Source organism: Nipponia nippon, unplaced genomic scaffold (genome assembly GCF_047370975.1).
Source record: "Nipponia nippon isolate SJK-2023a ecotype South Korea unplaced genomic scaffold, ASM4737097v1 scaffold_35, whole genome shotgun sequence".
Classification (NCBI taxonomy): Eukaryota; Metazoa; Chordata; class Aves; order Pelecaniformes; family Threskiornithidae; genus Nipponia; species Nipponia nippon.
Window position 1 is genome coordinate 1,601,728 of NW_028262353.1, and position 22,724 is coordinate 1,624,451.

The following is a 22,724-nucleotide window of genomic DNA, read 5'->3' on the forward strand; positions in this document are numbered from 1 at the left end:
GCCATTCCCAACCCATGGCCGGTTGCTGCTGGGCCACGAGCAGGGGTTTGGGGGAGATGTCTTTGAAGGAGGCAGAGCTGACGGACCCCAGGGGTGGGGACCCCCATCCCTCCCCCCAGAGCATCTCTGTATGTGCACGGAGCAGTTTTAGCAATGACCTTCCCAGCGCTCTGAGCAGGCCTGGACGAAGCTACGGGGTTCAGGGGAGATCGCAGCGCCTAAAGGCTCCCACGTTTGCAGGGTACCGGCACAGGGGAGGCTCGCAGCCCCTGGCAGGTCTGTGCCCCAGCCGGGACACCATGGAGCCACAGCACGGAGCCGCAAGCTGAAGCCCCCCCAGCCTTGCCCCAAGTACGGCTGGGCTACAAGGGACCAGAGCTCTGCTGCATTCGTTGCTCTTTTCAGTCTCGCCATGCAGATGAATGGGTTGCTTAAAATAAAAGTCCCTATCACACCTAAATAATGTTTCAAGCAATGCAGCCAGCTACGAGACGGGATGCATGTTCCTTGCAGCTCCCAGCACCGCATCCATCCCAGGACCCCCGCCTCTGCCCCATGCAAAGCTTGGCTCTGTGCTTCTCTGCAAGGCAGCGGGGAGCCGTGCTCGGTGGGGACCTGGTTTTGACACCTGCCATCTCCCAGGTTTCTAATTCCAGCCCCATGCATGGTCCCAGCAGCGTGCGTGTCCAGGCAAGCTGGGGCAAAACAGAGAGGCAATGGCGATTCCTTGGCATCTGGACCCAAACTGGGCAGCCCAGACCCCCCGCAGTCACCTTTCCCAGGATGTTTGCCCTGAAGGACCAAAGGAGCCTTGAAATGAAAGAGCTCATGTGTGGGGAAGGAAGGGTTAAACCAGACTTGAACGTTTTCCAGATGTTTCTGGGCCTGCAGATTACCTTCAGTCCGCAGGTTGGCTGGCCGGGTCGATGGATGTGTCTCGGGGCTCTCCCTCCCTCGGCTGCAGGCGGGATGCTGGCCCGGTCAGCTGGCTTGGCTGGAGAAATCTCCACTCGAGTGGAAAAGCTGACCCTTGTCTGGTTTCCCTGGTGCAGGCTGTGAAGAGCATCCCGTTGGGGAGCTCACCGCGGTCTGTGCACCTCCACAACCCAGAAGCCTCTATCCCCCACAAGCTGTGTTTTCCCTAGGAGCCCAAGCGTGAAGGTTCAGCCCCACCAGCAATTCCCATGGAGCCGCAGAAGCCCCATGGTGTCCCAAGGGTGAGGGAAAACCTGGAGAGATATTCTGGAAAAGGGCAACGAGTCCAGGAGGATGCAGAGAGGATGGCAGGAGGGGATGGAGCTTGGTGTAGAGCAGCCCTGCTCGTAGAAAACATTGGACTGTGCAAAAATCAGAGGCTGGAAGCCTGCCTCCTCGAGCGAGATGATGGGTAAAGCCAGGGGCTGGACAAGGGTGTAATGCAAGGGGCGAGAGCTAAGGGCATTGGGCACAGGAGCAAGCCTGGCTGCCCGGACTCCCGGCTTTGCCTCCTGCGTCCCCGAGGCCAGGGCCAGGGCTGGGTGCTGCGGGCTCAGCGCGTGGGCAAGTCCCGTCACCTCGGCTCTAACGCAAGAGTGACACGGAGCCAGCCCCGGGGCGCTTGACTCACCGCCCTCCTGCAACACCCCTCGTGGGCGAGCGCCCCGAAGGGGGTCACAGGGTTCGGTGACAGCCAGCGACGCTGTCCTCCTGTCACCAGTGACAGACTCTGGACCGTGGCCCGGCACACACCTACCTGCTCTTGTCCCTGGACCTGCAAACCATGGGAGTGGGCGAGGAGAGGCAGGTCATCCCCAGGAGCTCGGAGGGCTTTGGTGCCTGCAGGTCCCGCCGGAAAGTAGAGGTGGGAACAAGATGTGCTGGACCATGGGGGTGTGCGAGGACGGGAGGTGGGGAGTGCTCACACCCGGCCACCAGCTTCTGGAAGGTGTGGCTGAGAAACAGGGACGAACATGCTGTTCCTGCATCTTTGCTGGTGGAGCTGGCGCTCCCAGTTAAGCCCAAGGCAAAAGGCGTCCTCCTCCACGGTGAGGCTGGGAAAGCAACCTTCTGCAAGAAGAGATGGGCCTCACCTCCATCCTCCTCCATCCAGCTCCCTCACGGAGCACCGCGGGACTTGCTCCATCTCCAGGCGCTGTGGCTCCTGCTCTTCCTGGGCATCTCAGAGGAGCAAGAGGGACACACGATGGCCGCAGCCATCCATCCAACATCCAGCCCCACTGATGTGAGCTCCTCATCCCCAGCAGGGCTTGAGGCACAGCCTGGAGTTAGGGAAAGGCTAGCTTGTGCAAGAGCCAGTTGATGGACTCAAAGAGCAGCCTTTCAGGAAGGACAGGTCAGCAGCCCAGGGCGGAGGATAGGAAATGACTGAGGGGTGAGAAAGAAGCCAAACCTGGTCCTTATTACACCAAACGCTGCTCTCCTGTGCCAGCTAAGGCACCCCGGGGAATTAAGGCAGTTGCAATGCTGCTGTGTCGGCAGGATGAATTGCAGGCAGCTGGTGGAGGTTAGAGATTGCCTCCCCTTGGCTCAGGTGGTGTTTGGAGGTCAGTTATCCCCTGCCGAGGTGGGGATGTGCAGGGAGTGATCCCTTCCTTGGTGGGGAGACCCTGTCCTGGACCTGCTGCTTCTGGTGATGAAAGCATCGGGAGCGTGGCCGTCTGGCAGCCACCGTGGCCGGCAGCCCAGGAGAGCCTGGGGCTGTTTACAGAAGCTCCAGGAGCCTCTGGCTGGGGAGTGTTCCCAGCATCACGTCAGGCAAACGCCTGGCCGAGCCAGAGGGACATGGACCACAGGGGACCAGCCAGCGTTGGGCCCTCCCTGGGTCTGTCGCAGTGCACTGGCGAGGAGGCGGAGAAGTGGCTGGAATAAATCATTTGGGCTTTGGGCAAGGCTTGTGATGAGGCTTCCTGAGAAACCAGATCACCGTGTGAGGAGAAGCCAGAAACCAGCCGGTGCCTGTGCTGGACCCTCAGTGCAGCACCAACACGCGCTGTTGGGCTCTTCGTTATTTTCCTGGAAAGGCAAGGAATGCGATGCTTGCGGACAACACAACCATGCTCCCTGATGGATGAGTTGAGGTCAGCCCATGCCAGCCCTTGAGGGACCATGGCTGGGAAGAGATGAGGAGATGTGTGGAAGAGCTGAACTTCCCCAACACCCTCCAGCAGCAAAACTGGTTGAGGAGGTTCCTTCCTGCTCGCCTCGGTGCGCTGCTCTCCAAACCAGAATGGGAAAATAGCAGTTTTTAAACCAGCCTCCAGAGGGATGGTGAGTTAGGTCTGGATTATTTTCCTGATGCGGCTGAGCTGGGCAGTGGAGGGATGTGGATGGAGGGATGATTGCGATGCCTCTTTGAAAACAGGGAGTCTGTGCCACGGCTGAGAGGCAGCGTGAAGATGCCCTTGGAGGCGGGATGGGCGCTGACCTGTTCCAGTCTGGTCACTCCCATGCCTTTGGGTGTACTGGTCAGCACGTATGACACACTCCAGGCCTGGGAACCAGTGGGAGACGGGTCCCCTCCAGGCTGTGGTAGCATGGAAAGCTGTCTCTCCTGCCGGATACAGCAAAACAGCCACCATCTGGGAACATCTTCCACTGGGATGCACTGAACTGAGCTTGGGCTGGCCCTGCTGCGGGCAGGGAAGAGGCTGGTGACCACGCCAGGCATGGGCCGGGCTCCCCCTCGGCATTACCTGGGGCCATGGAGGCTCCCTGGAGAAGGGCAGCCCCACGCAGGGTGGGGATGGACCAGCTCTGGGCTTGCCCCAGGAGTGAGACCACACTGGGATAGCCCACAAAACCTACTCCCTGAGCAGCCTCGATGCTGAAGCCTGGCTTGTGGTTATGTCTCAGGGTTTCCTTGTGCTGCTGGAGGATCTGGAGGCTTCAACCGAGGCTGCCCTGTGCCGTAAGGGGGGCACAGCCTCCAGAGACTGCAACTGAGGAAGGAGAGATCATTACCTCCAATTAACTGGGCAGCAGAAAGTTGCCCCCAGTTAGCACCAGTTGCATGGGAGCATGTGGCACATTGAGGGACCAAGCTGTGGCACTGATCACCAGCTCGCATCTCTAATGGACCTGCTGGGCTCTGGGTGGGCACAGACCCCACTGGAAAGCTTTCCCCGTGCTCCTCAGTCACCCCCGGGGGTCATGCACGTGAGGAGTGGAGCAATACTGGGATACTGGATTTACCAGCCCTCCTCCCACTCTGGGCAGCCTATGATTAAGCCATGCACATAATGAGTTTTGGCAAAGTTGGAGTACAGCCTGCCCATGAAGTCCTCAGCAGCATCATGCTCCTCCCTCCCCTCCGTGCTCCCAGGGGACCCACATATAACAGGGAGCGCCAGGGAGCACCGTCATTCCCAACCTGCTCTCCGGGACGCTCCGAAACACCCAGCCTGCTGTGTACGGGACGATGAAGGCCTGGATCCTCCTTGTCGGGGCAGGAATAGCCCTGGGCTGCGTGTCTGGCAGTGAGTAATGGAGCTTTGCTTTGGCAGAGGGGCTAAACCAGCCGGTGCATCCGATGGGAAGGGGCCAACGATGGGTCGAAAGCAGGTGGTGCTGAGGGCGCTGCTGTAAGCCAGGAGCTCGGCTGGTTCCTTGCGAGGTTGGATCCAGCAGAGCTTCACAGGGGAAAGGGTGAGGGATGTTTTCATGCTGGAGGGCTTCCTCGAGCTCTGGGGGACTCAGCTGGTGATGAGGGTGGTTTATCCTTCTCTTTGATGGGTTGAGACTTCCCCTGGTCTTTAGCCTTGTCCACCAGTTGTTTTCTGGTGCATCTTGCTGTGCTTTCATCGTGCAAGTCCGCCTTCCTCTGGCTCCTCCATCCTCCCACACTGGGGGAGGACAAAGGGAAATATTTTTCTATACCTTATCCACAATCCCCCCGTGGCCGCTGGAGGTGAGCGGAGGAGCCAGTCAGATGCAATGGGAAACGCAACATGAACTCAGGTGTTTTGCCCTTCATGACTCTGCTGGGGTTGTTATGAGAGGAGACAGGCTTGGAGAGATGATAAGGAGTAGCTCTGTCTTTAAGGCAGATGCTGCAACAAGGAGTGGCTTGTGGGCATCAGGTTTTGGTTCCCGGTCGACCAGGATCCTGCATGTGACTAGGTGCCTTCGTTGCCATCTTCTTGCACAAAATCTGCACTGTGATCTATTTGCAAGAAGGGAGTTTCGTCACTTCTGACGCTGCCAGCAGGCTGTATCTGGTGTTTCAGAAGCAGCTGACTCCCCTCAGGATTAATGGTGAGGAGTTTTGTAAGGCCGGTGCAGAAGAGGAGCTGCTTCTGCTGCCATTGGGTTGCCCTGAAAGCAGGAGGATTTGCCATGGTCTCATCTTGTTTAATGCAAGCGCTAAGTTATTCTTGCTTGAAGGAATAACTGGGCTCACCGCGGCTGGGACGCTGGGCAGCCTCGCTGGCTCGTGTCGTGGTCTGTCCTTGGCACACGCTTCGGGCCAGAGCTACGGGGGCATCGCCCCGATGGACCTGTCCGAGCTGTAACACCTCCGCCGTGTCACAGCTTCCTTCATCCTCGGCTGGAAAGGACAGCGGTGGGAGATTTTGCCTGATTATCTCACAGACAGCTTGCACCCAGGGTTATATGTGGTTTTGGGGGCCAGGAGCATGTAACTAAATATTTGGGGAGCTCAGACTATCAATAGCTCTTTTGTTGCAAGTTAAGTTGTCCTTCAAATGGGTCCTTTTAGACGCAAGGTTGATCTTCGGTCTGTGTTTGCACAGCACAGCGAGGTCTTGAGTCAGGCCAGGGACTCGCGGACGCTGCTCTGACACGAGCCGTAATTCATGTTCGTGTACTAAACCGAGCTGAGAGCCGCTGGGAGGGCTCCGTCATGTCTCAGACATTTCCCCACACCTTGGTGAATGGAGCTGCTCAGGAAATAGCCCGCGTTTTCTCGGTCAAAACTTTTTTGGCGGAAACGAAAATGAGTTTGTTCGTGTCCAAAAAGCTGTGCTCGGGGAGGGATGGATCTGGCTGAAGGGCTAAAAATGAGAAAGAAATATTTGTCTGGCTTTGTGCAGCCAGAAAATATCTACTGGCTAGACCAGCCAAGTATCAACTGAGTCGCTGAGTGCGGATGAGCTGTGCTGAGCGCTGCTGGCCATGGCCTTCTGCTCCGGCCACCGTCCCTTGGCTGCAGCGTTGCCAGCTCTCCCAGCAGCCCTTCTCTCCCAAAAGCTCCGGCAGCCCTTCTAAACTTGACCATCACAAGCGGACGACTGCTCTGCAGCTATTTAGGCTCATGCCTGCGTGAGGAGGAGCGAACACCCTCCTGCAGCCATCCCCCGTGCCCTGCTCGCGCTCCCTGGGCAGGGAGAAGCCTCGGCACCCTGCAGCTGAGCCCCGCGGGAGATGGGGCGATGCTGAGCTCGCTCCTGTAAGGACTCTGCAAGGCTCCCGGCCTCGGCTGAGTCACTGCACACCCCAGTATCGGTGCTTTGCTGCGACACGCTCTGGCAGCACGTGCCCCAGGACTGGGAAGGTCTCAGCGGTGACTTATGTGTGGGCAATTCCTGCCTTGCACAATCCCTCCAGGACTGCTGCTGGAAAATGAGCCTGGATGCGTGATTCAGGCTGACTTATCCTGGCTGCCGCTTTGGGAGCGAGAGGGATGCCATTCTGGGGACAGGGATCTCGGCTGCCAACCCCATCAGAGCTCCAGGCCTGGCTGCTCTTCTGCGTGCACTGGTGAGACTGGGGTGTCTGGACACCACGAGCACCACTCACCACCCAAATCGCATGTGCCCCTTCCCTCTGCAGCCCTTCCCGCTTCTCCCTGCATCCATACGAGCAAAGGAGGGAGTAAAGCAGCAGCAAGGGCAGATGGCCTCCAGGAGCATCTCAAGCAACCCCTTCCTGCTACAGCCCCTCTTGCTATAGAGTGGATTTGCAGAAAAGGACCTGGGGGTGAGGAGCCAAACGGGAGTCAGCAGCGCGCCCTTGCAGCACGGTCAGCCAGCCTGGGCGGGTTGGCGAAGAAGTTCTTCCTCTCTCATGAGCACATGTGGGACCTTGATTACGTGATTCTGAAAAGCACAAATAATTTGGCTAAAATGCAAGACAACAGAGCAAGCAACGCGAGTGCAGAGAGAAGCCAGCAAGCGTGACACTTGGAGGTCACTCTCATCACGGCTGTATCAGGATTTGCCCTCAGGGCATGTTTCACCTGCTGGAGGTGTTTAAGGTGATGCGTGATTGCAGGTTTGCGAGGGAAAGCACCACCCTTTCCTCCGGGGATCGCTTTGCAGGCTGGCAGCTTGGTTGGGACATGGCTTCTCAGCACCTCCTTGGAGATGGTCACCTTCCTGGCCAGAGCAAAGGGATGCCAAGAAAGCCATGCCCGGGCTGCTGGCTGTCCCATTCCTCCCGTCAGGAGCTGGGCAGCACAGAGGATAAGGCACATTCCCTAAGCTCGCAGTCTCTGGGCTGTCTCTTAGTACAAACCCAACATCTTGGTCTCCTACAGCCCCTCTTTGCTTGATGGCAAGTGTCCACCGTCCATCTGAGACACGGCACTTGCCCTATTCAAAGCACAGCTTGAGTTGCTGCGTTATTTTTAGCTTTGCCACCATGTGTAATAAAGCACATGCTCGACAACACATTTATCATATAAATAGCTCGGGAAGGAGTCCCGAGGTTTCCCGGCATTGCAGAAAGAGCGACGGTCGGGTTGCAAATAAGGGTGTCTGGAATGTGGCACTCCTCCGGCCCAGAGACGGCAGGACCTGGGGCACTCCTGCTAAGCCTGGCATTAAAAGGGTGAATCAGAAGGAGCAATTCATGGTGGGGAGCCAAGAACGTGCTTCCTGGTGTGAAGTAGCCCTGACGTGGTGGACGTCCATGGCCGAAGAGGAGTCATCCATGGAGATGTGCCATCCGAGGATTCAGCCGGTCAAAACGCCACCCATAAACGCTGACAAAGGATCCCAAATAGCTCCAGGAGGGGAGTCTGGTCCTTCAGGCTCTCCCAGGAGGGGAGGAAGGCAGGATGGCCTCAGGTCGTGGGCTGGGTGGGGCAGGGCGGTCAGGCTGGATGGGACAGGGTGGTCAGTCTGTCCTGCAGACCACACTGTTGGTTCTCTGTCCCAAAGACCTGTACACGGCCTCCGACTCCTGCAAGGGACGCTGCAAGGAGCCCTACAGCAAGGAGGATGAGTGCCACTGCAACGCCGAGTGCGAGAGGCACCACAACTGCTGCGAGGATTACTACAGGCACTGCCGACCCGGTGAGCATCCTCGGGTGATGGGGAGGCTTCGGGGGGCTGCACTCCCCCTGAGGCTGCCAGAGCCCGGCTATGGGGGGCAAAGGGGTTGGTTTGCAAGCATGTCTCTGCCCGTGCCGCTGTGCATTTGTGTGTGTGGTCCTGGGCAGCCCCCAGCCCATATCTCCATCACTCAGAGCTCCTTTTTCTTCCCCCTGGCTCCGTGCAGGTGGAGAATGGGCCGAGGAGGCAGCGCACGCCCGTGCCAGCGGTGAGTAGCTCCGCTTCTGAGCAAGGACAATAAACCACCACCTCGGTCTCACCCCGCGCGCCTCGGGGCAGCTCGCTCCTCTGCCACCCGTGGCTCCTGGGGGTCGATGGCATCGGGGTATTGTGCTGGCTTGTGGCCATGTACATGCTGTCGCCGGCCACTCCAAGCCACTGCGTGTCGTTGCTGAGCAGACAGTGCAGCGAGAGCCCCAGCATCGCCTGCCTGCTTACCAGCAGCGATATCGCCCTTCGCCAGAGCCGGGTGAAGCAGGCAGGCACAGAGCAGCCAGAGGCAGGGGTGAGCTGGCGTTTGCACCCCCTGGTCACCACGCACCTAAAATGCGGGAGATCGAGAGGGGGCTGATCCCAGCAGATGAGTTGCAAAGAGCAGAGTCGTGCCTGGGAGACGGGGACTGATGCTTCCCAGCTCACCCAGGGCTTAATGAAAGGCTCCCGTGCCTGCAGCCCTGTGGCCAGCTCCTTTCCCCAGGGCGTGGGGTTGGTGAGGGTTGGGGACCCCCTGCACCCCTTAACCCTCCGTGCTGAGCACCTGGCTCTCACGGTGCCCTGGGATCGTGACGCCCACACATCGGTGCAGCATCAGGTGCTGCATCACCCTCACTTCTCCGCGGGCAGCTGATCTGCAGCCCTGGGAGCCGCTGCCTGCTCTTGCCAGCCTCCTGCCTCTCCTTGCAGAGGGTTTCTCCAGCAGCCGGGATGCCATCACCGACGAGGACCTCCTGCGCATCTCAGAGGAGCTTTACCAGGCGGATCACAACAAAGCCCGGCCGACTGACATCGTCATTAACCCCCAGTACCAGGCCTCCCCCGACGAGACGGATGACCAGGAGGACCACTCCCCACAGCCGTGAGTGTGCACCAGCATCCTCGCAGGGTGGCCAAGGGCCACCACGGCAGAAATCAGCTAGTCAGGCAGGGTGCAAGGCTGGTTTTGGAGGGGACCTTCCCCACTGAATGCAGGATCCACGGTCTCCTAGGCTCTACAAATACGTCAATGAGGAGCTCTTCTCCAAACCCACCTACGCAAGCTTCATTAAACTACTGGACAACTACCAGAGGGCGACTGGCAGGGAGGAGGACGTGACGGCGGAGGAGCTGAGGGAGCAGGACAACTTCCTCAAGGAGGTGATGAAAACCGAGCTCATGAAGAAACTCTTCGCCTTCCTCCACAAAAAAAGTGAGTGTGGAGCAGGGCAGGACTGACCAGGGGGAATGGGGTCCCCAGACGTTGGGCATCCAAAAGGAAAGCCCCAGCTGGGTGGGAGATGACCTGGGAGGATGGAGACTGGAGGAGTGTGGGAGTGGGCTCTCCAGAGCTGCTGGGACATGGGAGAATTGAGCAGGGCAAAGCTGAGTTGTTCCTGAGGGAGGGGACTGGGTCAGGGATGGGGGGAGCCCCAGCTCTGCCTCTCCCAGTGCTCCCATCCTGGGCCACTGCTCCCACCTCTCCACGCCTCCTTGCCCGCAGACCGCTACAGCTCCGAGCAGGAGTTCATCGCCGATTTGAAGGAGATGTGGTTCGGCCTCTACTCCAGAGGTGACGGCGAGCAGGACTCCAGTGGCTTCGAGCACGTCTTCTCAGGTAGAGCCCGCGCTGTGGTGGGACGAGGGGTGCCGGGCAGCGCCGGCCTGGGCGGCTCACCCCAGGGTCTCGCTTGTGTTTAGGGGAGGTGAAAAAAGGGAAGGTGTCTGGATTTCACAACTGGATTCGCTTCTACCTCCTTGAAAAGCAGGGCATTGTCAACTACTTCAGCCACAACTTCAACGGGCCGGTAAGTGATCCCGCAGGGTCCATGGGCGGTGGTGCTGCACCGGCCGGCAGCATCCTGAATCAGCTGCATTCCAAACGGGGTGAACCAGAAGCATCGGAGATGCTCACCCTGCCACATCCCCTCTGCCTCCCTGTGCGGACCCTGGCATGGAGGCAGGGTGGGAAGGTCCAGAAAAGACGATGCAATGGGCAAAAGGGGCTCCCAAAACACAAGCGAGAGAGTTGAGATTGGGGGGCTCTGTCTGGCAGCCCTTCAGACCAGCTCTGGATCTGTCCCTGGAGAGGGCGTGAGGATGCCTGGCTTCACATGCAGACGGGCTTTGCTTGAATTCCCTGCCCTGCTGCACCCAGAGCCAAGCGGAGCCGGGGCTCTGATCCCCAAACCCCTTTCTCTAGTGGGACACCTACCCCGACGTGCTGGGGCTGCAGTTCAGCTGGGATGGCTTTTACAAGGAGGTGGGCTCTGCCTTCATCGGCTGCAGCCCCGAGTTCGAGTTTGGCCTGTACACGTTGTGCTTCATCGCGCGTCCTGGGAGGGCGTAAGTACCGTATCTGTCTGCATCCGTCTGTCTGCCCTCTGGCCGTGGAGCCAGCAGTGCCCTCCTGAGCCCGATCAGCAGCTGGGTCGGCCCCTGAGCATCCGAGAGATGCGATTGCGGGGCTCTGGGATGGAACAAGGCAATGACGCAGGCTGTGTCCCCACAGATGTCACCTGAGCCTGGGTGGCTACAGCCTGAGCATCCAGACCTACACCTGGACCAAGTCCACCTACGGCAACGGCAAGAAGTACATCGCCACTGCCTACGTGATCTCCCCCTGAGGCTGGGAAGAGGGGGAGCGACTGCAGCCCCGCTCTGGGGCCCTGGGCTGCCCCATGCCGGGGGCCCGTGGAACTGGACAGGACTGGTCCGGCTGTGGGAGGCAGGCGGCCGCACTGCAGGACCAGCGCAGGGTCCCGGAGTGAGCTGGGCAGGATGGCGGTGGCCATGCCATGCATGGCAGTGAGGGGATGGAGGCAGCAGCCTCAGCACCCCCCAGTCCCATCGAGCGCCGTGTTCCCCAGTCGCAGCGAGAGCAGGGGGAAGGGAGGGACTTGCAGTGGAAAGCAGCACCCCCGAGGCAAATAAATACTGACCCTGGATGGAGAAGTGTTTCATTCCTCGGTGCAGGAGCTGCTGCTTGCCACACAGCTCTGCCCCATCGGCAGCTCCCCATTGCTTCTGTGCCAGGGACGGGGCAGGTACTGGCCCAGGGTGGGTGCTGGGACCCCCGGGTGCTGCCAGGGCCGCATCCAGCCCCTGGGGTGTAGCAGGATGGGCTCTACACCCTTCCCCTCTTGCCGCGGCCTCCAGCCCCAGAGCTCCCCGGTAAGGCTGACACAGCGAGAGACATGGAGCAGGCAGGACCCTCGTCCTCATTTATCTCCACTGCTTCCAGGGAGCAGCCCCTTGCTGCCCTGGGTCTACTGGTGTGGGACACTGGAGGGGTGAGGATACTGGGCAAAGTGAGCTTCTGCCAGCCAGGGTCAGCGCCACCATCTACGCCACTTGCTCCTCCACTGTGGCACCCAAAACTTGTCCCCTACCTTCCTATATCCACCTCTGCACCCAGCTTCTCCGGCTCAGCCTCGCTGCCTGCTGTCTCTGAGCCCCAGGAGCTGCTCGTGGGTCCTGCCCTGAGGAATTGCCCCACTCAGGGACTGAGGAGACGACCAAGCTGCTGGGCCCCCGGGTCTCTGTCCCAGAGGCAGCCTCTCCCTGGGGACCGTGACAAGGAAATCGGGGTCTGCAGGAGGTGCATCCTCCATCCTCACCCAGCTGTGCTCTCTCCAGGGGCTATGGGTCCCCAGAGACACCCCCCCCCCCCAGCTCTGCACCCAGAGCTGGGACTGCTCAGGGCTCCAGGTGCTTTTCTCAGCACCGTACTCTGGGGGACAAGTCCAGAGCCCCCCTGGGCAGCGGGACGGACAGCTTGGCAGCGGGACCCCCGGGATGACACCCACTGTAACTCCATTCACAGCCGCCCAGCTTGGTCCAGGGAAACGATGCCCCACACTTGGGAGAAGACCCCTGCCCACCCCATCCGAGAGCTCCCCCGAGGCTGGGGGATCCCATCAGCACCCCAATACTCAGCCCCCTCTCCTGCTTACCCACCCCGCCAGATGCGGGTGGGCAGCAGGCAGGACAGCCACCAGCTCCGGGCAGCAGCTCGCTCCCCCCTCCTCCTGCCTGCACCCCCTGCACAGGCAGGGCAGGCAGCAGCCAGGGTCCCCGGGTGGAGATGCTGCGCGGCAGCTCCCAGGCAGGACCGGGGAGATTTGAGCTGCCTGACAGATGGCCGGCTGCAACAGTTCCTGGGGAAGGGGTGGGAGTCCCCGCACCATCTGCCAGGGGTCACAGGTGACCCCCAAACCCCGCCGCAGGGGAGGGGGGGGCATGCCAGAGCTTGATTTATAGAAATGCACTGGGAAACTGGGGAAGAGGAGGTTCGGAGGGACCCGGGATGGGCGCGGGTCAGCTCTCCGCCATCGGCTCCCTTCCCAGCAGCGTGGGCATCGTTCCTCTCCCATGCCCCAGAGCCGGGGCGCAGCAGGGGCTGATTGCTGGAGCTGTGGCAGGGTTAAGCTCCGGGTTCAAGCGCTGCAGGGCCGCCCAGGGCCCTGGGCAAGGCGCCTTGTGCCAGCTGGTAGATGCTCTCGCAGCGGGGCAGTTTGCAAGGGACAGATTGCATGGGGCAGGGCACAGCCCGGCTGTGGGACGAGGATGCTCCAGGCACCTTCATCCTTGCTAGAGCCCGTCCTGAAGGTTTTTACCGGAGCTATCAAGTGGCAGCAGGTGGTTGCTGCTCGCTGCAGGGCTGCACTGGCACAGGACCCAGTTCCTCCTCCTGCTTCTGCATCCCTCAGCCCACTCCCATTCCTGCCTGCCTCGCCACCAGCCTCCTTGATGCCAAACCTCTCCGTCTAGAAGGACACCAGTGACCCTAGGCATCGCAGACAGTGCCTGTCCCCTGCCTCCAGGTCCCCTGCGCCCCGCAGTCACTGCCAGCCCTGCACCCAGGGCCTGGAAGCTGCTTTTCCAGCATCCATTTCTGGGGTGAATGGAGACAAAACCTGGCAGAGAAAGGTCGCCCAGCCTTGTCCAGGTTGCTGCCGTGGTGGTGGGTGTAGCGTGAGGGGACTGGCCAGTGCTTGGAGATGCTCAGGTGATGCTGGGGAGCTGCTCTGCACCTTGTCCACATCCAGAAGGACCCCGCCCAGTTGCAGCAAGCCATGGGGGCACAAGGAGGGACAAGGTGGGCACTTTTCTGGGTATCTGATGGTCCCCCTGCCTGCATCAGCTCAGGCTGCAGGCTGTGAGGCAGCAGCCTGCCAAGGCCAGGAGGCTCCAGGTCATACCCAGCCGGCCAGGCCAGGCGGAGCAGAGGAAAGCTAGCCATCAGCGGGGCTCCCGTACCCCAAACTCCCTGGCCACTGCATCTCCGCAGCATCACCCTCCGTCCAAAGGACCTCCTGGCTCTCCCTGGGGCCAGCACATCCCTCTGCATCTTTCTGCCCTCAGGTCCAGCTCCTGGGACAGGCTCCCTTCAGCCAAGGGGAGCAGCACGGTGAGACCCTCCGGCTTCACCCAAAGTGTTGGGAAAGCAAACAAAACGAGTGGAGAAGAAAGGGAAGGGCAGGAGAGGGGTGGAGAGGAGGGGCAGGTGTCAGCAAGCTGCCTCCAGCCATCTGTTGCCAGCTTGGGGACTCCAGGGCCCCCCCAGCTCTGTGCCTGATGGGGACAACACTCGCTCTCGGGGGGGGGACACTGCGCGGTCGCATCCCCCACCTGAGCGCAGCCGTGTCAGGGAGTTTTGGAGAGGGACGCTGGCCCTGCCTCTGTGGGGCTCGTGGGCTGCCTGGGTGCCTTTGCCGCAGTGGAGCTCACAGGGAGGCTCAGGTGGCCGTTGCCCCCCGCTCCCTGCATGGAGGGAGGGTTGGGGTATCCGCTTGGCTCTCCCTAAAACTGTCGGGCCCGATGTGCCCCCTCCTTGCACACGGGAGGGGTGGGTGCACCGATTGCCTGCAAACCAGGGCTTGGGCTTCATCGTCTGATCTGGGCCAGCTGGGACCGAAAACCTCCCGGCACCATCGCTTTGGCCCTGCGGTGGAGGTGCTCCTGACTTACACCAATATTAGGACAGTCGGACGCTGGGCACAGCTCTCTGGGTGTGATTTTGAGCTGCTAGCACAAGCAGGGTGTTTTTCCCATGTTTTCACTGTTTTTCCCGTGCTGTGCTGAGCACAGAGAACCGGGAAAAGGCAAAATGAAAGGTTGGCCATCGCAGCATCCCTCCCCTGCCCTGCCAGCCCAGGGGCAGCAGTGCTGCATCCATCCCTGGAGCCTGGTTTGGGCTCCCTACATCGAGGTTTATGCAAGGCCAAGATGAACCACACCTGGATGAGCCGGCGTGCAGACGCTGAGGCAAGGAGGGCTCGCCATGGAGATACCCGGGGTGCTGGGAGACATCCACAGGGCTTGCAGACCCAGGGCTTGCAGAGAGGCTGCTGAAAGCCAGGCAGGACACCCCAAGCATCTCCCAGGACACCTGCCTGGGTGCCCAAAACGTTCCCCTACCCCTGGGCAAGGGGAGCTGCCCTGGGGGGAGGCAGGAGAGGTCCCCCACGTTTTGAAGGAGAGATGCTGAAAATTCGGGGTCCTGGGCCGAGGGATGCTCTGTCACCCACAGGTCCTTGCCCCAGCTCAGCCGCTGGGTCTCACCGTGTTCTCACCCTTGGAAATAGCTGAGCTTTCTGAAGAGATCCGTCCTGGCACGGACCACGGCAGCCCAGGCATTACAACCTGGCTCTGGACAGCCGCAGCCCTGGGTACCACCACCAGCTCCCGGTCATTAGAGCTTTTGCAAAGTGAGGATGAAGAGGGTTACAGCTCCATCTGAGCCCCCGTAAGGCAAAGCCTGCTGCATTATATCCTAATCCGAGAGGCCTTGGGGACCGTGACTCTAAGTGGAGGCTCTCTAATCCCCTCCCGTAAACGATACGGCACTAACTACCCCGATGGGACTCTGGCCACATCTGGTAGGAGAGCCTGCCGGGAGTGCCCGGCTGTACCTTTTGCTAAGAGGATGAGGATGCAGAGGGGAATATGCTAAACCATTTATGCCACGGGCACTTTTTTATCCGCCGCGATCAGATGTCTGAGCTGGCAGGACGGGATCTCCATCTGGATGGATGGCCCCAGCCCTCGGCTTGCTCCCGTACCCCAGGCAGCATCCCTCCTCACTGCCGGCTGCTGGAGAAGCACCGCTGGGCTGCTCCTACAACAAGCCCCGTGTGGATGCGGCCACCTCCCTTTGCTGGGGCTCAGCGCTTTAAGGGGGGGCAGAAATGTCCCCTACCGATGAACCCCGCGTTCTGCCCTATCCCCGGCACAGCTCAGCACGTGGCAACGGTGCTCAGCTGTATGGTGAGGGAGACGTAGTCCTGTGTAAGGTGGCTCAGAAACCCTCTGTCCCAGCCTTCAGCACAAGTCAACTGAGAAAACGACCCAGAACAACCCAGCCCAGGCTTGCACGGGGGACTCCGTCAGCAACCGACTGGGAGGGACCCCGCAGCAGCGTCCCCCTTCTCCCCAGCCCACTCGGGGACACAGAGGAGATGGGTTGAGTCCTGCTGTGGCTGGGGTAGAGGCCAGCCAGGGTTTAGGTGCGGTAAATCATCCCTTTGCAGTGATTCATCCTGAGGATGAAAGGGGTGGGGGAGAGCAGAGCCCCCCGAGCAGCCAGGGAAGGGGCGCGGCGCATCGTTGGCAGCTGGGCTGGGGTCCACCCCCGGAGCAGAGGTTAATGAGCGAGCGGGGCCGGGAGCCGCCGCCGCAGCGGCCGTTAGCCCATATGGACACGCGAGCGGCAGCGGCGGCAGGGGGGGATCGGCGCGTGCCGGCGTCCTCCCCGCGTTTGGGGTGGCAGAGCCCCCTCTCTCTTGTGCTGCCAAAAGTCACCTGGGATGCAGGTTTAGGTCGTTGATGCCCCAACCCGGAGCTGGTCCCCCCATCCCTCCTGCGTCCCTCCTGCATCCCTCCTGCATCCCTCCCATCCCAGGGATGCTCTTCCTAGGATCAAATAAATACCAGCGGGGAAAACCAAGACCACAGCGTTTCACCCAGGAGGTCCAACACCCTGCAGAGGGTGGGAGCACAGCGAGGACCACGCACCCACCACCGGCACTGCCTCCACCCCGGCTGTGGCACGGCGAGCGGGCAGGGATGCCTGCACTGCCGGACCACAGCTGGGTCTGGCCGTTGGAGAGGCAAGCCAAGGTCGTGTCCGTTGCCCCCGAGCCTCCGCTAACGGCCGGGAGCCCGCTGGGCCCCCTCCGCACCTTTCTCCTGCTCCCCGCGGGGACGCTGAGCAGCCAACTGTTCCCCGCAGAGGCTGGCGAGCTGCAGCCCGGGCTAATCCAATCCATCAGGGGGGTAATGAGCTATGAAAGTGCGGATTCAATTAAGGGGGATTGCGACGGAAGGCAGAGCCTGGCAGCAGACGGAGAAAGGAGCCCGCTCCCCTCTGAAAGGGTCCATCTGTGCCGCCGTGTCCCGTCTTTGTGCTCCCTGAAAGAGCCGGCACGGCACAAAAGCAGCCACGTCCCCGCCGGGCGCTGGCGCTGCACAAGGGTCCGGCGATCCCAGCAGCCCTGGGGGGGAAACTGAGGCACGGTACGGTTAAGGGAGCAGCTTGTGGCACCCGTTGCAGGGTTTGGAGAGCAAAAGCCTGCACCCAGCTCGCTCGACGATTCTTGCAGTCTCATTTGCAGGTGATTTAATTTTTATTTGTGAGTCAGGTGGGGTTTGTGCAGGACTGCTTGCCCAGGAGATCTCCTTCCAACAGCCCAGCACGGCAGCTTGCTCAGGGCCCCATCCGGAGCAGGAGGGGCTGTGGGAGGCAGGATGAGGCCCCTGCTTTGGGTCAGTCCTGAGGGCTGGCTGGTCCTGGTGCCACCTGCCTTTCAGTGCCCATCCCGTTGTCCAGGGGGACTTCACGCCTTCCTGGCCAGGTGACATCCCCGTGGCCCCCTCAGCCTCCCGGTACCTCCAGGGCTGACACCAGCTTGGGCATCTCGTGGGCACGTGGCTGAATCCGGCAAGCTTAATCCTTTGCAGAAATCCATACCGAGTCACCACACATGGGGAGAGCGAGAACTGGAGCCTCGGGGTTTGCTGGGGTCAGTGCCTCAGTTTCCTCCTCCGGGAACGGCTGGAGGAGGCGGCAGAGCCGTGGGTGGGTGCGTGCGGAGTCTTCGGCACCTGCCTGCACTTGGCTCACGCTGCTGGGACTCCTCCTGCATCCCTTGGGCTGGAAATACCCCCCGAGGCCTCTTCATCTGAGAGGCTCCTGCCTGATTACAACTTGGGAGGGATTGGGCTGGGGACGAGTTTAAAGACGGGATTATTCCTGTACAAATTCTGATTAAACCGTCCCCAAACCCTCCTGCTACAAGATTAAGCCAAGCTCTAATCTCGCCCGAGCAGCAAGACTTCGTCAATAACTCCAAATCTCTCCGCTGTTAGTTTATCTGGTGGGGATTAAGCTGGGAGGTTCCTGAACTTGTATTATAATATAAAAAAAAAACCCAAACCCAACCCTGTGTGCGCTGGCCAGCGCACGACAGCTGCCATCCCCCGCGTCTCAGCCAGGGATGGGGCTGAATGAAACGGCCGGTGCCACCCAGATGCCAGCGTGGGCTCCAGGGATTGCCCAGGGCTGCCCGTCCCTGCCCGTGCTGCCTGCGCTGCTGCCAGTCCCAACAGAGCCGCTCAGCTGCCGGGATGGGGCGTGCAGCCCCGTTCCCACCCTGGCGCAGGCAGCGGGGCCGCCCGTTCCCGCAGGCTGACTTTGGGATGGTTCAGGCTGCCAGCCCTTGCCGGGAGCCCGGATGCTTGTGTGCAGGACAGCGCCGAGCTCTGCTCTTGCAGGACTCACTTTACTGCCCCAGCAGCAGCCCGGCCGGTGACCGCAGCTCTCAGCAGAGCGGGCTGTGGAACGGCTGCGGGCTGGCACAGCTCGGGGATGAGCAGCCGCGTCCCCACAAGCTCTTCTGGTGTCCCAGGCGTTTTCCATCCATTCTGCTGGAGCACCAGGGCTCAGGTCCGAGTGACACCCCAGGAACATCCCTCAGACATGATCTCTGAGGCTTCCAGACCAGGGCAAACGGGGAGAATCCTCCAAACGGAGCCCATCGTCCTCCCTCACCCCGGCCACTGCTCCCTGCAAGCCCAGCCAGGGTAAGACTCAGTTCATGGTGGCATCTGCGTCCCCATCTCTCTGGACGGTCACCATGTTCTGGCTCAGCTCTGGACACCGAAGGGGAGCTCAGGAAGGAGGGGACCCTGCGAGAGGGGCCCTTCTGCTGCTGGAAGCTGGCACAGGGTTAGTATTGCCCAGGTACTCATGGGTTCATCAGTCAGGGATGTTCTGAGACTCCCCAGAGTCTGGGGGAACTGGTGACGCCTCTCCCAGCTACATGACAGTCCCTTTCGGTCACCCTGAGCTCCCCTCAGGATCTGCCAGCCCACCAAGACCCATAACAGCTCCGGGGTAAGACCATGAGGTCCCCCACTACAAGTAGGACCCTTTGCCAGCAGCAAAATCCCTTTGGGTGAGGACCCACAGCACCTTTGGAGCCAGCACGTTCCCTGGATCCTGTGGCAGGGTGGGGATGGGGAGGGATGGGGAAGGCTGGGAGAGCCGGGATGGCCCCCCAAGGCGAGGGATGCTCCGGTGCTGGCTGTGGCTGGACCGAGCAGATGCCGGGGGAACGTTTCCCCTAATCCCCTGGACCAGTCCCCGCTGCGTAAACACTCTGTACAGCTTTGCAAACAGATTGAACCGTGGCTGATCTGGAGCGCGGCAAAGAGCTTAGGGGCTCGGCAGAGCCAGCGCCGGGATTTGTGCGAATTACGCGCCCCGCACTGGTGGGAGGCTCCGGAGGAGCCGGCGGGATGGGGACCCCCGTCCCACCTCCACCAGGCTGGATGTGGGAAGGGGACCTTGCCCTCCCTTGGGTCCCCGGGCCCGGGCAGGGTGGGTAGCAGGGTGGTGGGGCACCCACGGATCCCCAGTGAGATGGATGAGGTGCAGCCTTTGAAAGCTCAGAGGACATGCCAGCCCGGGAGGTGCTGGCTGGGGCACTGCAGCTGGCCAGGCTCCTCTCCCAGGCATCCGTCCCCACAGCACGTCCAAGGGGATCGATCTCCTGGGCTGCGACCTTGCCCAGTCCCATGCTCCTGGGTGGCCGGAGCCGCAGGCACACCGCTCCAGGGCTCGGTAGGATGCTGGGTGGATGGACTGGAGGATGCTGGATGATGCAGGGATGGGGACGCCCCACGCACAGGAGCTACCACCTGCACAGCCACGTCCAGAAGCAACAGCTTGGACCCATGGAAAGAAGAGACTGGTCCCAAAGGCTGCAAACATGCAAATGTTGGGTTGGTTCCCAAGACACGCTGTGAGCCTGAGGGTCACGGCTTTGCACAAGCCCAGTTTAACCCTCGGTGCCTGGGGGGTGCAGACAAGCTGCATCCTGGCACATCCCAGTTTCCCCAGGATCAAGCATGGTGCCACCATGTTGATCGTCTTGGGACCATGCGTGGCTCCTCTCCCACCAGCCCGCACTAATCAGCGAGAAAGTTAGTTGCCAAAATCTGATGTCCCCAAGGGGGAAAAGACGATTAACTCAAGAATCAACAGTCTGATATTTCGGCTTAGTGGGAAAATCCTCATGGTTTCCCAAGCTGGACACATTAGGAGCTCAGTGGCTCACAGTGTTATCAGATTACAAACAATATCAGAATTACAGCTTTTAAATCTGGGGTTTAAAAAGACTTAGCAATTAAACAGCTCTGGGCTGTTCCCACCCCGCTGTGGAAACCAGGGCGACTTGGAGCCAGGACCCTCAGAGCAAAGAGTGGCTCCCAACTGTGGCTCTTCCATGGACACCACCACCATTGACTGAGCCATGTGCCCAGCTGGTGCTGGACACCCCAACCGCCACCGTGGGGATGCCCCGTGTGGGGTGGGGGGCAAAGCGTCCCTGCCTTGGGGTCTTCTCCACCTGCCCAGGGAATGACGGTGGAGGAGGTTGTTCCCAGCTGGCCTTTTCAGCTCTGATGGTCATCCTTCACCTCGCACGCTCCCCGCCTGGCTTTTTCCTTCCAGTATCCTTAAAAAAAAAAGAGCCCTGGTTTTCAGCTAGCTCCCCCAAGGATGGGGCTGGCTGCTGGGGTGCCAGAGAGGGGCTGGAAGGGGCTGCTCTGCCATCCAAGCCAACCTCCACGTGGGCCCAGATGGAGACCCTGGTGGAGGTAAAGCTGTAGAAGCCCAAGAGGTGTCCGGAGCTGTCTCTGCACTGCATCCAAAACCAATGCTCACCCAGCAATTGGAGCTGGAGCATGAGGAGACAGCAGACCATCAGAGGTCCCCAATACCTGCTCCAGCCTCCCTGGTCCTTCTTCCAGATAAAGAGAGTCCTCTCATCTCAGCTGTGCCATCAGATGGGAAGGGGAGATTTTTTAACAAGGGCTCCTTTGTCCTAGAGGCTAATTAGTCATTAAGGCTAAGTAAGTGCAGCTGATGGACTCCACTCGCAGGGCCCAGATCCTGGGCACCCACTCGTCCCCAGAGGTTCTGTGAGTCCTTACCCGGCCTGGTGAGAAGCGGCGTTGCCTCCCCAGGAGCCCTTCCCAGCACCCAGGCCCTGCCTGCCCCATCCCCCCCGGCTGCGGGACCTCTCCCAGCCTCCCCCCGGACTGCGAGGAGGTGGCTGGTGGGGGGCTGCAGGGACCCACCAAGGCGTGGGGTGGAGAGGGACCCCACCCAGGCCACCCAGGGGAGAAGAGGGACCTGCCCCATCGGCTCCCAGGCTGTGCCAGTGCTGGGGAGTGTGTGGTGCAGCGAGTGTGCCAGTTCTCAGCTCCTCGCCATCACAGCAGCCTCGGCAGCGCCAGCCCATGGAGCCACAACCCTGGGGCTCCTCACAGACCGCTCATCTTGCGTGCACAGACGCAGGGGTGTTCCCTTGCCCCCGCGCACACACGTACCGGGGGCCAGCTGTGCTCTCGCACGCCCGTGCGCACACACAGCCCTGCGGGGCCAGCGCAGGAGCGGGCCAGCATTTGCCCCAGCCTGGCACGGCTCCCTGCCCTCTTGGCACAGGCTGGGGCTGCTGGAAGGGGCGATTCCCCTGCTGTCGGGCACACGGGCACCCGGGGGACCTGGCACCAAGCAGGACTTGGCCACTGGCCAGCAAGTGAAGGGCCGGGGGGGCTGGGGGCACAGCTGGACCCTGGGCACCAGCGGGCAGGCAGCCGCTGTCCTCATCCCACTGCTCCCAGAGCATCGCTGTGGGGGCGACGCTGCCACCGGGTGTGTGTTTGTGGGTGGGTGCATGCGTGTGCGCGTCCGTAGGTGTCCGGGCTGTGGGTGTAAGGCAGGCGTGTGGGTTTGCGTGCACGCGTGCACATTTGTGCACGGCCTTAGGTATCCAGCACAGAGCTGTGCAGGAGGGCTGTGAGTCTGCATGTGCATGCACAGATGTTGTACCTACTTACTTGTGCACGTATCTCTCCCCATGTGCATACACGTTTAAGTGTTGGAGTGTTTTGAACGTGTGTGTGCATATATATGGTGTGCATAAATGCTGGGAAGGGTCTCTCCGTTTCCACAGGCTGCAATAACCCCCAGCCCACGGCGCAGCCCCATCCCCAGGTCGGTGCATCCCCAGCCCAGCCTGCTCCCCGCTTGCTTGGGGAGCACGCGAGGTCCCCTCTCCTCGGCAGCCCCTTGCCCGGCTCTCACCGCCCGTGCGGCTCAGCCCCGTCCCTGCTCAGGGCCACAGCATCTCCCCCAGCCCTTTGTGGCGCGGCTGCAGCTGCGGGTCCCCCCAGAGAGACCCCCGCCCTCACCCCGCGTGGGGCAGCGGCAGCCGCGTGCCGGGGACAGCTTGCGGGGCCGAGGCGCTCGGCAGCTCCCACCGGGCTCCCGGCAGCAGCCGGCGCGCGGGGCTGGGGGACGGCGAGGCACTGAGGTGTGCGAGGACACGTGGAACGTGGGGTCCCCGCGCGAGGGGCCACGGGGGCCGCGGGGAGGAGAGGCCCCGATGGCAGCCAGAAGCTGTTTCAGGTTTTTAGCGCAGCTGGGAAATGAGGGCTCGTGGGTGCCGGGGGGGCCAGGGCACGCACAGCCCCGCTCTCGGCAGGGGCGATGGCTTAGGGTGAAGTCAGGATGCCTGCGTCCCCTGCATAGGCACGACACTGCCGTTCGCGGAGCAGGCAGGATGCGTCCCACTTGCCCCTGCACGGCCACAGGTGCGGAGCTGACCCGCGTGTGTGTGTGCTTGCACGTGCACATCTCCCCGTGTGCATTTACGCATTGCTCAC

The 22,724-nt window shown here is 61.2% G+C and overlaps 1 protein-coding gene and 1 long non-coding RNA gene across 2 annotated transcripts; one reads left to right on the forward strand and one right to left on the reverse strand.

Moving 5' to 3' along the window:
* Nucleotides 1-4,351: 4,351 nt before the first annotated feature.
* ENDOU (endonuclease, poly(U) specific) lies at nucleotides 4,352-11,181 on the forward strand. The gene is made up of 9 exons (XM_087771089.1): nucleotides 4,352-4,475; nucleotides 8,121-8,255; nucleotides 8,461-8,502; nucleotides 9,198-9,369; nucleotides 9,500-9,699; nucleotides 9,991-10,104; nucleotides 10,188-10,294; nucleotides 10,690-10,832; nucleotides 10,999-11,181. Exons 1-9 carry the CDS (start codon nucleotides 4,418-4,420, stop codon nucleotides 11,111-11,113), a joined length of 1,086 nt encoding a protein of 361 aa, XP_087627215.1. The 5' UTR covers nucleotides 4,352-4,417; the 3' UTR covers nucleotides 11,114-11,181.
* A 7,853-nt stretch (nucleotides 11,182-19,034) lies between these two features.
* Nucleotides 19,035-20,820, reverse strand: LOC148053969 (uncharacterized). The gene is made up of 3 exons (XR_015707741.1): nucleotides 20,719-20,820; nucleotides 20,385-20,509; nucleotides 19,035-19,754 (listed from the first exon to the last, which is right to left on the reverse strand). It is a non-coding gene; the product is annotated as an uncharacterized LOC148053969 (long non-coding RNA).
* Nucleotides 20,821-22,724: the final 1,904 nt, after the last annotated feature.